We start from the raw sequence: 18,022 nt of genomic DNA, 5'->3' as shown, positions 1-18,022 counted from the left end.
GAGTATATCCATGTATCTGATCTATATGTACAGTACAGAGTATATCCATGTATCTGATCTCACATGTACAGTACAGAGTATATCCATGTATCTGATCTCACATGTACAGTACAGAGTATATCCATGTATCTGATCTCACATGTACAGTACAGAGTATATCCATGTATCTGATCACATGTACAGTACATAGTATATCCATGTATCTGATCACATGTACAGTACAGAGTATATTCTTATGTCTGATCTCACATGTACAGTACAGAGTATATCCATGTATCTGATCTCACATGTACAGTACAGAGTATATCCATGTATCTGATCTATATGTACAGTACAGAGTATATCCATGTATCTGATCTATATGTACAGTACAGAGTATATCCATGTATCTGATCACATGTACAGTACAGAGTATATCCATGTATCTGATCTCACATGTACAGTACAGAGTATATCCATGTATCTGATCTCACATGTACAGTACAGAGTATATCCATGTATCTGATCACATGTACAGTACAGAGTATATCCATGTATCTGATCTCACATGTACAGTACAGAGTATATCCATGTATCTGATCCCACATGTACAGTACAGAGTATATCCATGTATCTGATCACATGTACAGTACAGAGTATATCCATGTATCTGATCTCACATGTACAGTACAGAGTATATCCATGTATCTGATCACATGTACAGTACAGAGTATATCCATGTATCTGATCACATGTACAGTACAGAGTATATCCATGTATCTGATCTATATGTACAGTACAGAGTATATCCATGTATCTGATCACATGTACAGTACAGAGTATATCCATGTATCTGATCACATGTACAGTACAGAGTATATTCTTATGTCTGATCTCACATGTACAGTACAGAGTATATCCATGTATCTGATCTATATGTACAGTACAGAGTATATCCATGTATCTGATCACATGTACAGTACAGAGTATATCCATGTATCTGATCTATATGTACAGTACAGAGTATATCCATGTATCTGATCTATATGTACAGTACAGAGTATATCCATGTATCTGATCACATGTACAGTACAGAGTATATCCATGTATCTGATCACATGTACAGTACAGAGTACATCCATGTATCTGATCACATGTACAGTACAGAGTATATCCATGTATCTGATCCCACATGTACAGTACAGAGTATATCCATGTATCTGATCACATGTACAGTACAGAGTATATCCATGTATCTGATCACATGTACAGTACAGAGTATATCCATGTATCTGATCCCACATGTACAGTACAGAGTATATCCATGTATCTGATCCCACATGTACAGCACAGAGTATATCCATGTATCTGATCCCACATGTACAGTACAGAGTATATCCATGTATCTGATCACATGTACAGTACAGAGTATATCCATGTATCTGATCCCACATGTACAGTACAGAGTATATCCATGTATCTGATCACATGTACAGTACAGAGTATATCCATGTATCTGATCACATGTACAGTACAGAGTATATCCATGTATCTGATCACATGTACAGTACAGAGTATATCCATGTATCTGATCACATGTACAGTACAGAGTATATCCATGTATCTGATCACATGTACAGTACAGAGTATATCCATGTATCTGATCCCACATGTACAGTACAGAGTATATCCATGTATCTGATCACATGTACAGTACAGAGTATATCCATGTATCTGATCACATGTACAGTACATAGTATATCCATGTATCTGATCTCACATGTACAGTACAGAGTATATCCATGTATCTGATCCCACATGTACAGTACAGAGTATATCCATGTATCTGATCTATATGTACAGTACAGAGTATATCCATGTATCTGATCACATGTACAGTACAGAGTATATCCATGTATCTGATCTCACATGTACAGCACAGAGTATATCCATGTATCTGATCTATATGTACAGTACAGAGTATATCCATGTATCTGATCTATATGTACAGTACAGAGTATATCCATGTATCTGATAAAATGTACAGTACAGAGTATATCCATGTATCTGATCACATGTACAGTACAGAGTATATCCATGTATCTGATCACATGTACAGTACAGAGTATATCCATGTATCTGATCACATGTACAGTACAGAGTATATCCATGTATCTGATCTATATGTACAGTACAGAGTATATCCATGTATCTGATCTATATGTACAGTACAGAGTATATCCATGTATCTGATCTATATGTACAGTACAGAGTATATCCATGTATCTGATCCCACAAGTACAGTACAGAGTATATCCATGTATCTGATCACATGTACAGTACAGAGTATATCCATGTATCTGATCTATATGTACAGTACAGAGTATATCCATGTATCTGATCCCACATGTACAGTACAGAGTATATCCATGTATCTGATCACATGTACAGTACAGAGTATATCCATGTATCTGATCACATGTACAGTACAGAGTATATCCATGTATCTGATCTATATGTACAGTACAGAGTATATCCATGTATCTGATCCCACATGTACAGTACAGAGTATATCCATGTATCTGATCACATGTACAGTACAGAGTATATCCATGTATCTGATCTATATGTACAGTACAGAGTATATCCATGTATCTGATCTATATGTACAGTACAGAGTATATCCATGTATCTGATCACATGTACAGTACAGAGTATATCCATGTATCTGATCACACATGTACAGTACAGAGTATATCCATGTATCTGATCACACATGTACAGTACAGAGTATATCCATGTATCTGATCTATATGTACAGTACAGAGCATATCCATGTATCTGATCACATGTACAGTACAGAGTATATCCATGTATCTGATCACATGTACAGTACAGAGTATATCCATGTATCTGATCACATGTACAGTACAGAGTATATCCATGTATCTGATCACATGTACAGTACAGAGTATATCCATGTATCTGATCACATGTACAGTACAGAGTATATCCATGTATCTGATCTATATGTACAGTACAGAGTATATCCATGTATCTGATCTATATGTACAGTACAGAGTATATCCATGTATCTGATCCCACATGTACAGCACAGAGTATATCCATGTATCTGATCCCACATGTACAGTACAGAGTATATCCATGTATCTGATCTCACATGTACAGTACAGAGTATATCCATGTATCTGATCTCACATGTACAGTACAGAGTATATCCATGTATCTGATCTCACATGTACAGTACAGAGTATATCCATGTATCTGATCTCACATGTACAGTACAGAGTATATCCATGTATCTGATCCCACATGTGCAGTACAGAGTATATCCATGTATCTGATCCCACATGTGCAGTACAGAGTATATCCATGTATCTGATCTCACATGTACAGTACAGAGTATATCCATGTATCTGATCTATATGTACAGTACAGAGTATATCCATGTATCTGATCTCACATGTACAGTACAGAGTATATCCATGTATCTGATCACATGTACAGTACAGAGTATATCCATGTATCTGATCACATGTACAGTACAGAGTATATCCATGCATCTGATCTCACATGTACAGTACAGAGTATATCCATGTATCTGATCTATATGTACAGTACAGAGTATATCCATGTATCTGATCTATATGTACAGTACAGAGTATATCCATGTATCTGATCCTACATGTACAGTACAGAGTATATCCATGTATCTGATCTCACATGTACAGTACAGAGTATATCCATGTATCTGATCTCACATGTACAGTACAGAGTATATCCATGTATCTGATCCCACATGTACAGTACAGAGTATATCCATGTATCTGATCTCACATGTACAGTACAGAGTATATCCATGTATCTGATCCCACATGTACAGTACAGAGTATATCCATGTATCTGATCTATATGTACAGTACAGAGTATAGCCATGTATCTGATCTACATGTACAGTACAGAGTATATCCATGTATCTGATCTTCATGTACAGTACAGAGTATATCCATGTATCTGATCTCACATGTACAGTACAGAGTATATCCATGTATCTGATCTCACATGTACAGTACAGAGTATATCCATGTATCTGATCTCACATGTACAGTACAGAGTATATCCATGTATCTGATCACATGTACAGTACAGAGTATATCCATGTATCTGATCTCACATGTACAGTACAGAGTATATCCATGTATCTGATCCCACATGTACAGTACAGAGTATATCCATGTATCTGATCTCACATGTACAGTACAGAGTATATCCATGTATCTGATCACATGTACAGTACAGAGTATATCCATGTATCTGATCTATATGTACAGTACAGAGTATATCCATGTATCTGATCTATATGTACAGTACAGAGTATATCCATGTATCTGATCTCACATGTACAGTACAGAGTATATCCATGTATCTGATCCCACATGTACAGTACAGAGTATATCCATGTATCTGATCTCACATGTACAGTACAGAGTATATCCATGTATCTGATCACATGTACAGTACAGAGTATATCCATGTATCTGATCTATATGTACAGTACAGAGTATATCCATGTATCTGATCTATATGTACAGTACAGAGTATATCCATGTATCTGATCACATGTACAGTACAGAGTATATCCATGTATCTGATCTCACATGTACAGTACAGAGTATATCCATGTATCTGATCCCACATGTACAATACAGAGTATATCCATGTATCTGATCCCACATGTACAGCACAGAGTATATCCATGTATCTGATCCCACATGTACAGTACAGAGTATATCCATGTATCTGATCTATATGTACAGTACAGAGTATATCCATGTATCTGATCTCACATGTACAGTACAGAGTATATCCGTGTATCTGATCCCACATGTACAGCACAGAGTATATCCATGTATCTGATCCCACATGTACAGTACAGAGTATATCCATGTATCTGATCTATATGTACAGTACATAGTATATCCATGTATCTGATCACATGTACAGTACAGAGTATATCCATGTATCTGATCTATATGTACAGTACAGAGTATATCCATGTATCTGATCCCACATGTACAGCACAGAGTATATCAATGTATCTGATCCCACATGTACAGTACAGAGTATATCCATGTATCTGATCTCACATGTACAGTACAGAGTATATCCATGTATCTGATCTCACATGTACAGTACAGAGTATATCCATGTATCTGATCTATATGTACAGTACAGAGTATATCCATGTATCTGATCTCACATGTACAGTACAGAGTATATCCATGTATCTGATCTCACATGTACAGTACAGAGTATATCCATGTATCTGATCCCACATGTACAGTACAGAGTATATCCATGTATCTGATCTCACATGTACAGTACAGAGTATATCCATGTATCTGATCTCACATGTACAGTACAGAGTATATCCATGTATCTGATCTCACATGTACAGTACAGAGTATATCCATGTATCTGATCACATGTACAGTACAGAGTATATCCATGTATCTGATCTCACATGTACAGTACAGAGTATATCCATGTATCTGATCTCACATGTACAGTACAGAGTATATCCATGTATCTGATCTCACATGTACAGTACAGAGTATATCCATGTATCTGATCACATGTACAGTACAGAGTATATCCATGTATCTGATCCCACATGTACAGTACAGAGTATATCCATGTATCTGATCCCACATGTACAGCACAGAGTATATCCATGTATCTGATCCTACATGTACAGTACAGAGTATATCCATGTATCTGATCACATGTACAGTACAGAGTATATCCATGTATCTGATCTCACATGTACAGTACAGAGTATATCCATGTATCTGATCTCACATGTACAGTACAGAGTATATCCATGTATCTGATCTCACATGTACAGTACAGAGTATATCCATGTATCTGATCACATGTACAGTACAGATTATATCCATGTATCTGATCTCACATGTACAGTACAGAGTATATCCATGTATCTGATCTCACATGTACAGTACAGAGTATATCCATGTATCTGATATCACATGTACAGTACAGAGTATATACATGTATCTGATCTATATGTACAGTACAGAGTATATCCATGTATCTGATCTATATGTACAGTACAGAGTATATCCATGTATCTGATCTATATGTACAGTACAGAGTATATCCATGTATCTGATCTCACATGTACAGTACAGAGTATATCCATGTATCTGATCCCACATGTACAGTACAGAGTATATCCATGTATCTGATCTATATGTACAGTACAGAGTATATCCATGTATCTGATCTCACATGTACAGTACAGAGTATATCCATGTATCTGATCTATATGTACAGTACAGAGTATATCCATGTATCTGATCCCACATGTACAGTACAGAGTATATCCATGTATCTGATCTATATGTACAGTACAGAGTATATCCATGTATCTGATCTATATGTACAGTACAGAGTATATCCATGTATCTGATCACATGTACAGTACAGAGTATATCCATGTATCTGATCTATATGTACAGTACAGAGTATATCCATGTATCTGATCCCACATGTACAGTACAGAGTATATCCATGTATCTGATCACATGTACAGTACAGAGTATATCCATGTATCTGATCCCACATGTACAGTACAGAGTATATTCTTATGTCTGATCTCACATGTACAGTACAGAGTATATCCATGTATCTGATCTACATGTACAGCACAGAGTATATCCATGTATCTGATCTACATGTTCAGTACAGAGTATATCCATGTATCTGATCACATGTACAGTACAGAGTATATCCGTGTATCTGATCTCACATGTACAGTACAGAGTATATCCATGTATCTGATCCCACATGTACAGTACAGAGTATATCCATGTATCTGATCCCACATGTACAGTACAGAGTATATTCTTATGTCTGATCCCACATGTACAGCACAGAGTATATCCATGTATCTGATCCCACATGTACAGCACAGAGTATATCCATGTATCTGATCCCACATGTACAGTACAGAGTATATTCTTATGTCTGATCCCACATGTACAGTACAGAGTATATTCTTATGTCTGATCCCACATGTACAGCACAGAGTATATTCTTATGTCTGATCCCACATGTACAGCACAGAGTATATTCTTATGTCTGATCTCACATACAGGGGGCAGTAGAGATCCTCCATGATACGTCTCAGTGATGGGATTGTAGGTAGAGGACGGGATGGTTGCACAGCACTGAGTATATCCCGGCTCCTCTCTCTCCTGTTACTATCCTCCTTATTATCCTCACAGACCTTAACTCTTTCACTGCTGCAGGTGTCCTCTAGCACCTCTCACTATGTCTCTTAAGTCATAAGGTCTGATCCCCCTGGAGACCCCATGGGGTGAGCAGGATAAGTTGTGAGTGTGAGGTACGGTATTCCGGGTGGTCGCATGTTCCTTATAACTGTAGGCATGGAGTATACTGACAGCTGCTTTGTCTGCAGTGAGAGGATTAATAATGCGGGCGTTGATATAATGCGCTCAGTGATGACATCATCCTCCCAGGGATCGATAGCAGCGCATGGACTGCATTGTAATAACCAGCATGATCTCAGCATGTCCCCCGACTGCAGCCGGGACTCACCCCACTCAGCATGCAGCAGGCAGGGCGCAGCATGTCACCAATGTCAGAGTTGCATGAGGCTGCATGTGTCTTCTGAGCACTTTAGTCTGGCTGTGTTTTTTGGCATGTCTCTTTTTGTTTCTTTCTGTTTTTCCCCCCCTGCAGCTTGGATAGACCCATGTCCAAACGTTGCTCGGGCCTGAGTACTTGCACGCTGTGGAAACTCTCTCAGGATTTGCACAAACTAAACTCTTATCCTCGCACGGATGTGGGTGCCGGCACGCCTGGCAAGAAGAGAAGCGCCTTGGCCGCCATGGACAATGAACATTACGCAACCTATGGCGAGCAGTTTGATATTAATAACTAGAAAAAATAAAAACGTAAAAAAAAACGCACACAAAAAAAAAATGGCTGAAGTGATGATGCATGCGGAGTGATGTGCACTGGACAGGGTCACCCTCAGCCGGAACACCGAGCGCACAACAAAACTTCTCCTAGATTATTAGAGCCAGTTAGAGGAGCCCCCCCACCCCTCCCCCCAACACCAGCACACGCTGTACCCCCAGATGAGTAGTTCACGAAAATGGAGAAAAAAAAAATGATAAATATATAGATAAAAAGCGTTTTGTCCCTTTTCATTGCTGCTTTATGTACAAATAATAAAATTCTCTCATCCGCCTGGTCACGCACTCAATTAATAAACCTATTTTTCTACAAGGAGAAGTAGCGTGGTCTGATAGTGTTTATTATAGTAGTCGTAGTCAGGGTGGGGGAGGGGGGGGGTTAGAAACAGACAACGCAAGTAACATAACAAACAAACGCGAAGCTGCCAAGGTAAGAAAACGCTTCCATTCTTGATACATTGTAACTGGACGGAACGTCGCGCACTCTCTGGAGTTGATGCATTTGAGATTTTTCTAATTTGTCGCATTTATTTCTTTTTAACAGATAAGCGGTAAATCTGTGCACGGGCGACTCCTCCTGGTTATCGGTCATTGTGGAGGAGACGTCTCTTAAGATGGCGGTCGAGTCTCCCCGGTGCAGATACATCTTGTCTCCCGATGAGATCGACTTGATACAAATGTTGCGACTTTTTTTAAACTGGTTTATTTGTAAACAGATTCGAATATTTAATTTACCGATGAAACGTCTCTTAAGCAATGTTTCCTAATCAGGGGGCCTCCAGCTGTTGTAAAACTATAACCCCCAGCGTGCCGCGGACAGCCTTTGATTGCCGGACGTGCTGGGAGTTGGAGTTTTGCAACAGCTGGAGGCTCAAAGGTTCTGGTCGACTCGGATATATCTTGTCTCACGATGAGATTGACTTGAAACAATGTTGCAATTTTCTAAAAGATTCATTTGGAAGGAGATTCAGATATTTCGAAATAATTATTTAGATGAGACGTCTCTAAGGCGGTGTTTCCCAACCAGTGGGCCTCCAGCTGTTGCAAAACTACAACTCCCAGTTGGCTGTCTGGGCATGCTGGGAGTTGTGGTTTTGCATCGGCTTGATGCACCCTGGGTACCAATGTATCTACTTCAATGTTTCCCAACCCAGGGTGCCTCCAGCTGTTGCAAAACTACAACTCCCAGTTGGCTGTCTGGGCATGCTGGGAGTTGTGGTTTTGCATCAGCTTGATGCACACTGGGTACCAATGTATCTACATCAATGTTTCCCAACCCAGGGTGCCTCCAGCTGTTGCAAAACTACAACTCCCAGCATGGCCGGACAGCCAACGGCTGTCCAGCCATGCTGGGAGTTGTAGTTTTGCAACAGCTGGAGGCACACTGGTTGGGAAACACTGCTCTTAGGTTTTTCCCATTTTCTATGTCAGTGGTCTTCAATCTGCGGACCTCCAGATGTTGCAAAACTACAACTCCCAGCATGCCCGGACAGCCAACGGCTGTCCAGGCATGCTGGGAGTTGTAGTTTTGCAACATCTGGAGGTCCGCAGGTTGAAGACCATTGTTCTATGTAGTCGACTCCCCCGGTGCAGATACATCTTGTCTCCACTTGATACAATGTTGCAAAATTTTAAGTGATTTATTTGTAAATAGATTCAAATATTTACAAATCATTTTCACTTTAAAGATGAGACATCTCTAAAGGCAATGTTTTTCCAATCAGTGTGCCTCCAGCTGTTGCAAAACTACAACTCCCAGCATGCCCGGACAGCCAAAGGCTTTGTACAGGAGCCTCATAGCTTCACCCTCGGACCTTATTGGTCTTCCGGCCCGGCTTAGGACAAAGTCACACTGCAGAATGGAAAGCAGCTGTTGGCTGTCCGGGCATGCTGGGAGTTGTAGTTTTGCAACAGCTGGAGGCACTCTGGGTTGTATCCACTACCATGTATCGACTCCAATATTTCCCAACCCAGGGTGCCTCCAGCTGTTGCTGATGCAACAGCTGGAGGCACCCTGCTTAGGAAATCATTTCCAAATGATACATTGTTACGTGAACCAGAGAACCGGGTTTACGCTATCCGAAGCCTGTGTCATGCCGGGGAACTACAGGTCCCAGCATGTCCTGGTCATGTGTTATAGATGTCTTAGATTATTATGAGCTTTGACGACATTCTCTCTGCGCCTCTGATTTTTTTGTTTTTTATTCCTTTGACACCGTCAGCAACGTGACCGCACAGAAGAGAGCGTGCAACACCGCCACCTGCGTCACCCACCGCCTGGCGGACTTCCTCAGCAGGTCAGGGGGAATGGTGAAGAGTAATTTCGTGCCCACCAACGTCGGCTCCAAAGCGTTTGGCAGGAGAAGACGAAGCCTCCAGGTCTAAAGTCTGCAATGACATCAGGAATATGGTAATTGATGCGCCCGCCGCGCCCCGGCTCCGAGTGACGGGATATAAAATGCAGGAGAATATAGATGGATAATATAATGCACTGCTACGGAAAAGAATATGTAATGGAATAGAATATAAAATCATGTGGAGTATAAAATAAAAATAAAAAACTTATAATGTAAAATAATGTCAAATACAAAATTTAGAATTTAAAATAATGCAAAATGTAAAATAAAAACCTTATAATATAAAATAATGTGGAAATGTAAAATAAAAACCTTATAATGTAAATTAATGAGAAAATGTAAAGTTAAAAAACTTGTAATATAAAATCTTTTGTAATGTAAAATAAAACAATATAAAATAAAATAATATGTAATATAATATAAAATAATGTGAAAATATAGAATTAAAAAACTTGTAATATAAAATCTTTTGTAATGTAAAATAAAACAATATAAAATAAAATAATATGTAATATAATATAAAATAATGTGAAAATATAGAATTAAAAAACTTGTAATGTAAAATAAAACAATATCAAATAAAATAATGTGTAATATAAAATAAAAATAAAATTATAATATAAAATAATGTGGAAATATAAAATTAAAAAAATGTAACATAAAATCTTTTGTAATGTAAAATAAAAAAAAACTATATTTACGGTATAATTTAAAAACGATTATAAAATAAAGGGAACTGTAAACATTTTAAATTATTATAATATAAAAAAATAATTGGAAATGTAAAATAAAAACCGTATAGTAAAAAACCTAATGTGGAAATGTAAAATAAAAACCTTGTAATATAAAATGATGTGAAAATATAAAATAAAAAAAAATGTAATATAAAATCTTTTGTATTGTAAAATGAAAAATATATATAATAAAATAATGTGACATGTAAAATAAAATAAAAATTACAAATTAAGAAAAAATGGGTAATATAAAATAAAAATATTATAATATCAAATAATGTGAAATGTAAAATAAAAAAGCTATTGAAAATTTTTAAAAACTCTGCAATATAAACTAAAAAAATTATAAAATAAAGTCAAATGTAAAAAAATTAAAAATATTATAAAAAAATGATGTGTAACATAAACTAAAAAAATTATAATTTAAAATATTGTGAAATGTTAAATTTAAAAGTATAATATAAAATAATGTAGAAATATACAATAAAATATTTTTAATATAAAATAATGTCAAATAAAAAAAACTATGATCTAAAATAATGTGAAATGTTAAATTATTATGTATAATACAAATGTAATTCAATATTATATGGTATAATATAGTAGAATGAAAAATATAATCTAATGTAATAAACTCTAGTTTAAAACAATATCTAATGTAATCTAATAAACCATAGCATTAAATAAGATGAAATATAATAGATTATTCAATAATACAATGTAATGTAATATGGCATTAAATAAGGAGAATAATATAACACAGTATAATGTAAAATAATACGTAATATAATATAACACACTATCATACCAATATAATACTTTTAATGTAATGAAGTATAGTCTGAAATATTATGTACTGTAATGAAGAAGTATAATTCACTATAACATAATAAAATGGAACCTAATGCAATACACAATAATAAAATGTAAGATAATATAATAAACAATATGATGATATGTAATACAATATAATATTCTGAATAGCAATGATTAGATACACATAATTATTATAATAACAATACCCCCCCCCCCCCCCCCCCACCCCATATATACACAGCAGCGGCTGCACACTGGGGCGATGCTGGTCCTGGCCACAGGATAAGTATTTACGCCCCAATGTGCTGCCAGGACTGGGAAATCCTAAGTAGTTATCTCAGGACACGACAATCTCCACTCTGCTACATCTGATCATGTATCCGCATTCCTCCATCTATATCTGCTGTTTTGCCATTAGGAGGGAAGAAGTTGTGTCCTCTCTCTCACCATTGGGGTGTGCTCTCTCTCACCATTGGGGGTGTCCTCTCTCTCACCATTGGGGGGGTCCTCTCTCTCACCATTGGGGGGTCCTCTCTCTCACCATTGGGGGGGTCCTCTCTCTCACCATTGGGGGGTCCTCTCTCTCACCATTGGGGGTGTCCTCTCTCTCACCATTGGGGGTGTCCTCTCTCTCACCATTGGGGGTGTCCTCTCTCTCACCATCGGGGGGGGTCCTCTCTCACCATTGGGGGGGGGGTCCTCTCTCTCACCATTGGGGGGGTCCTCTCTCTCACCATTGGGGGGTCCTCTCTCTCACCATTGGGGGGGTCCTCTCTCTCACCATTGTGGGGGGGTCCTCTCTCTCTCACCATTGTTGGGGGGGGGGGTCCTCTCTCTCACCATTGGAGGGGGGTCCTCTCTCTCACCATTGGGGGGGGTCCTCTCTCTCACCATTGGGGGGGGTCCTCTCTCTCACCATTGGGGGGTCCTCTCTCTCACCATTGGGGTGTGCTCTCTCTCACCATTGGGGGGTCCTCTCTCTCACCATTGGGGGGGTCCTCTCTCTCACCATTGGGGGGGGGGGTCCTCTCTCTCACTATTGGGGGTGTCCTCTCTCTCACCATTGGGGGGGGGGTCCTCTCTCTCACCATTGGGGGTGTCCTCTATCTTACCATTGGGGGGGTCCACTGTCTCACCATTGGGGGTGTCCTCTCTCTTACCATTGGGGGGTCCTCTCTCTCACCATTGGGGGTGTCCTCTCTCTCACCATTGAGGGTGTCCTCTCTCACACCATAGGGGGGGGGGCAGTCCTGTTACCAAACACTGGATACTAACCCCAACCGGTCACTACAGGAGCGCAAAACCATTAATCTCCTATGGAATAATGATACTAACCCAGCTTAATAATAACTTACATTATACTTGGTTAGTATTATAAGTAAAACTATACTATCCTACTAGTACTATTTGTAGTGTTAGTTATTATTAGACAAGGTTACAATTATTAGTAGTATTGGTTATTACCTTAGGTGCAAAATAACTAATACCACTAAAAGTACTAACCTAGCCTAATAATAACTAATACTACAATAATACAAACCTAGCCTACTAATACTACAATAATACTAACCTAGTCTAATAATAACTAATGCTACAATAATACTAACCTAGTCTAATAATAACTAATACTAACCTAGTCTAATAATAACTAATGCTACAATAATACTAACCTAGTCTAATGATAACTAATACTACAATAATACTAACCTAGTTTAATAATAACTAATACTAAAATAATACTATCCTAGTCTAATAATAACTAATAACACAATAATACTAACCTAGTTTAATAATAACTAATACTACAATGTAATACTACAATAATACTAACCTGGTCTAATAATAAATAATACTACAATAATACTAAGCTAGCCTAATAATAACTAATACTACAATAATACTAACCTAGGCTAATAATAACTAATACTAAAATAATACTAACCTAGTCTAATAATAACTAATACTACAATAATACTAACCTAGTTTAATAATAACTAATACTACAATCTAATACTACAATAATACTAACCTAGTCTAATAATAACTAATACTACAATAATACTAACTTAGTCTAATAATAACTAATACTACAATAATACTACAATAATACTAACCTAGTCTAATAATAACTAATACTACAATAATACTAACCTAGCCTAATAATAACTAATACTACAATAATACTAACCTAGTTTAATAATAACTAATACTACAATAATACTAACCTAGTTTAATAATAACTAATAACACAATAATACTAACCTAGTCTAATAATAACTTATACTACAATCTAATACTACAATAATACTAACCTAGTCTAATAATAACTAATACTACAATAATACTAAGCTAGTCTAATAATAACTAATACTAAAATAATACTAACCTAGTCTAATAATAACTAATACTACAATAATACTAACCTAGTCTAATAATAACTAATACTACAATAATACTAACCTAGCCTAATAATAACTAATACTACAATAATACTAACCTAGTCTAATAATAACTAATACTACAATAATACTAACCTAGTTTAATATTAACTAATACTACAATCTAATACTACAATAATACTAACCTAGTCTAATTATAACTAATACTACAATAATACTAACCTAGCCTAATAATAACTAATACTACAATAATACTACAATAATACTAACCTAGTCTAATAATAACTAATACTACAATAATACTACAATAATACTAACCTAGTCTAATAATAACTAATACTACAATAATACTAACCTAGTCTAATAATAACTAATACTACAATAATACTAACCTAGCCTAATAATAACTAATACTACAATAATACTAACCTAGTCTAATAATAACTAATACTACAATAATACTAACCTAGTCTAATAATAACTAATACTACAATAATACTAACCTAGTCTAATAATAACTAATACTACAATAATACTAACCTAGTCTAATAATAACTAATACTACAATAATACTAACCTAGTCTAATAATAACTAATACTACAATAATACTAACCTAGTCTAATAATAACTAATACTACAATAATACTAACCTAGTCTAATAATAACTAATACTACAATAATACTAACCTAGTCTAATAATAACTAATACTACAATAAGACTAACCTAGTTTAATAATAACTAATAACACAATAATACTAACCTAGTCTAATAATAACTTATACTACAATCTAATACTACAATAATACTAACCTAGTCTAATAATAACTAATACTACAATAATACTAAGCTAGTCTAATAATAACTAATACTAAAATAATACTAACCTAGTCTAATAATAACTAATACTACAATAATACTAACCTAGTCTAATAATAACTAATACTACAATAATACTAACCTAGTCTAATAATAACTAATACTACAATAATACTAACCTAGTCTAATAATAACTAATACTACAATAAGACTAACCTAGTTTAATAATAACTAATACTACAATAAGACTAACCTAGTTTAATAATAACTAATAACACAATAATACTAACCTAGTCTAATAATAACTTATACTACAATCTAATACTACAATAATACTAACCTAGTCTAATAATAACTAATACTACAATAATACTAAGCTAGTCTAATAATAACTAATACTAAAATAATACTAACCTAGTCTAATAATAACTAATACTACAATAATACTAACCTAGTCTAATAATAACTAATACTACAATAATACTAACCTAGTCTAATAATAACTAATACTACAATAATACTAACCTAGTCTAATAATAACTAATACTACAATAATACTAACCTAGTCTAATAATAACTAATACTACAATAATACTAACCTAGTCTAATAATAACTAATACTACAATAATACTAACCTAGTCTAATAATAACTAATACTACAATAATACTAACCTAGTCTAATAATAACTAATACTACAATAAGACTAACCTAGTTTAATAATAACTAATAACACAATAATACTAACCTAGTCTAATAATAACTTATACTACAATCTAATACTACAATAATACTAACCTAGTCTAATAATAACTAATACTACAATAATACTAAGCTAGTCTAATAATAACTAATACTAAAATAATACTAACCTAGTCTAATAATAACTAATACTACAATAATACTAACCTAGTCTAATAATAACTAATACTACAATAATACTAACCTAGTCTAATAATAACTAATACTACAATAATACTAACCTAGTCTAATAATAACTAATACTACAATAATACTAACCTAGTCTAATAATAACTAATACTACAATAATACTAACCTAGTCTAATAATAACTAATACTACAATAAGACTAACCTAGTTTAATAATAACTAATAACACAATAATACTAACCTAGTCTAATAATAACTTATACTACAATCTAATACTACAATAATACTAACCTAGTCTAATAATAACTAATACTACAATAATACTAAGCTAGTCTAATAATAACTAATACTAAAATAATACTAACCTAGTCTAATAATAACTAATACTACAATAATACTAACCTAGTCTAATAATAACTAATACTACAATAATACTAACCTAGTCTAATAATAACTAATACTACAATAATACTAACCTAGTCTAATAATAACTAATACTACAATAATACTAACCTAGTCTAATAATAACTAATACTACAATAATACTAACCTAGTCTAATAATAACTAATACTACAATAATACTAACCTAGTCTAATAATAACTAATACTACAATAATACTAACCTAGTCTAATAATAACTAATACTACAATAATACTAACCTAGTCTAATAATAACTAATACTACAATAATACTAACCTAGTCTAATAATAACTAATACTACAATAATACTAACCTAGTCTAATAATAACTAATACTACAATAATACTAACCTAGTCTAATAATAACTAATACTACAATAATACTAACCTAGTCTAATAATAACTAATACTACAATAAGACTAACCTAGTCTAATAATAACTAATACTACAATAATACTAACCTAGTCTAATAATAACTAATACTACAATAAGACTAACCTAGTCTAATAATAACTAATACTACAATAAGACTAACCTAGTCTAATAATAACTAATACTACAATAAGACTAACCTAGTCTAATAATAACTAATACTACAATAAGACTAACCTAGTCTAATAATAACTAATACTACAATAAGACTAACCTAGTCTAATAATAACTAATACTACAATAAGACTAACCTAGTCTAATAATAACTAATACTACAATAAGACTAACCTAGTCTAATGATATCTAATTATAATAATAATATTTTATTCCCATCATCTTTAAGGATGTTTCCTCTTTTTCAGATTGCCATGAAATGAGAATTCAACTTTCTTCCAAAAAACACATCACAAAGGCCAAATCAGACCCGTTCTGCATCCGAACTCATTTAGTTTTGTTTTTATTTGGCGTTTTTTAGACATTGCTAGAAATGTTCTGTTATTTATTGTATAAAGAGACAGAGAGACGTATTTATTACAATCAGATTATTCTATTCTTTTTATATCTTATATTTCCAAATAAAATCTGACAGCATCCATTGATTCTTTCCATCGCGGCGTCCGTGTGCGGCTCCTGGTGGGACTCCGCCTCCCTCAGGGGTCGGAGGAGGGGAGTGATGGCGTGCCGTGCCTTGACCTAGAACATTGGAATAACATGATTGTACAGAATGTTACAAATAGAATTAAACATTGTATTAATTGTGAATTTCAGCAAGATTAAAAAAGTATTTTAGATACAGCGCCGCCCCGGATCTCCTTTCTTTATGACGGTTTTATCTACTTCATGTTTCACATTATAAATACTAGAATCACCACCATACAGTGACTGGATAACACCCCCATATAGTGAATGGATAACACCCCCACACAGTGACTGAATAACACCACCATACAGTGACTGGATAACACCCCATACAGTGACTGGATAACACCCCCATATAGTGAATGGATAACACCCCCATACAGTAACTGAATAACACCACCATACAGTGACTGGATAACATCCCCATACAGTGACTGGATAACACCACCATACAGTGACTGGATAACACCTTCATACAGTGACTGGATA

General features: G+C 34.9%; 1 protein-coding gene across 2 annotated transcripts in view; it reads left to right on the top strand.

Annotated features, from left to right (window-relative positions):
- The window catches only part of LOC130304861 (calcitonin gene-related peptide-like), a 37,955-nt gene extending 20,299 nt beyond the window's left edge, over window positions 1–17,656 (top strand). The window contains exons 4-5 of one of the 2 annotated variants that reach the window (XM_056551959.1): window positions 10,250–10,437; window positions 17,257–17,656. In XM_056551959.1, coding sequence (XP_056407934.1) covers window positions 10,250–10,412 — 163 coding nt within the window. In that variant the 3' untranslated portion in view covers window positions 10,413–10,437; window positions 17,257–17,656. Of the gene's footprint in view, window positions 1–7,788; window positions 8,383–10,249; window positions 10,438–17,256 lie in introns of those variants that run through there. The other variant, XM_056551958.1, reaches the window with a different exon arrangement.
- Window positions 17,657–18,022: the final 366 nt, after the last annotated feature.

The sequence above is a fragment of the Hyla sarda genome, unplaced genomic scaffold (genome assembly GCF_029499605.1).
Source record: "Hyla sarda isolate aHylSar1 unplaced genomic scaffold, aHylSar1.hap1 scaffold_1297, whole genome shotgun sequence".
NCBI lineage: Eukaryota > Metazoa > Chordata > Amphibia > Anura > Hylidae > Hyla > Hyla sarda.
This window is presented reverse-complemented; position numbering and strand designations above follow the sequence as displayed.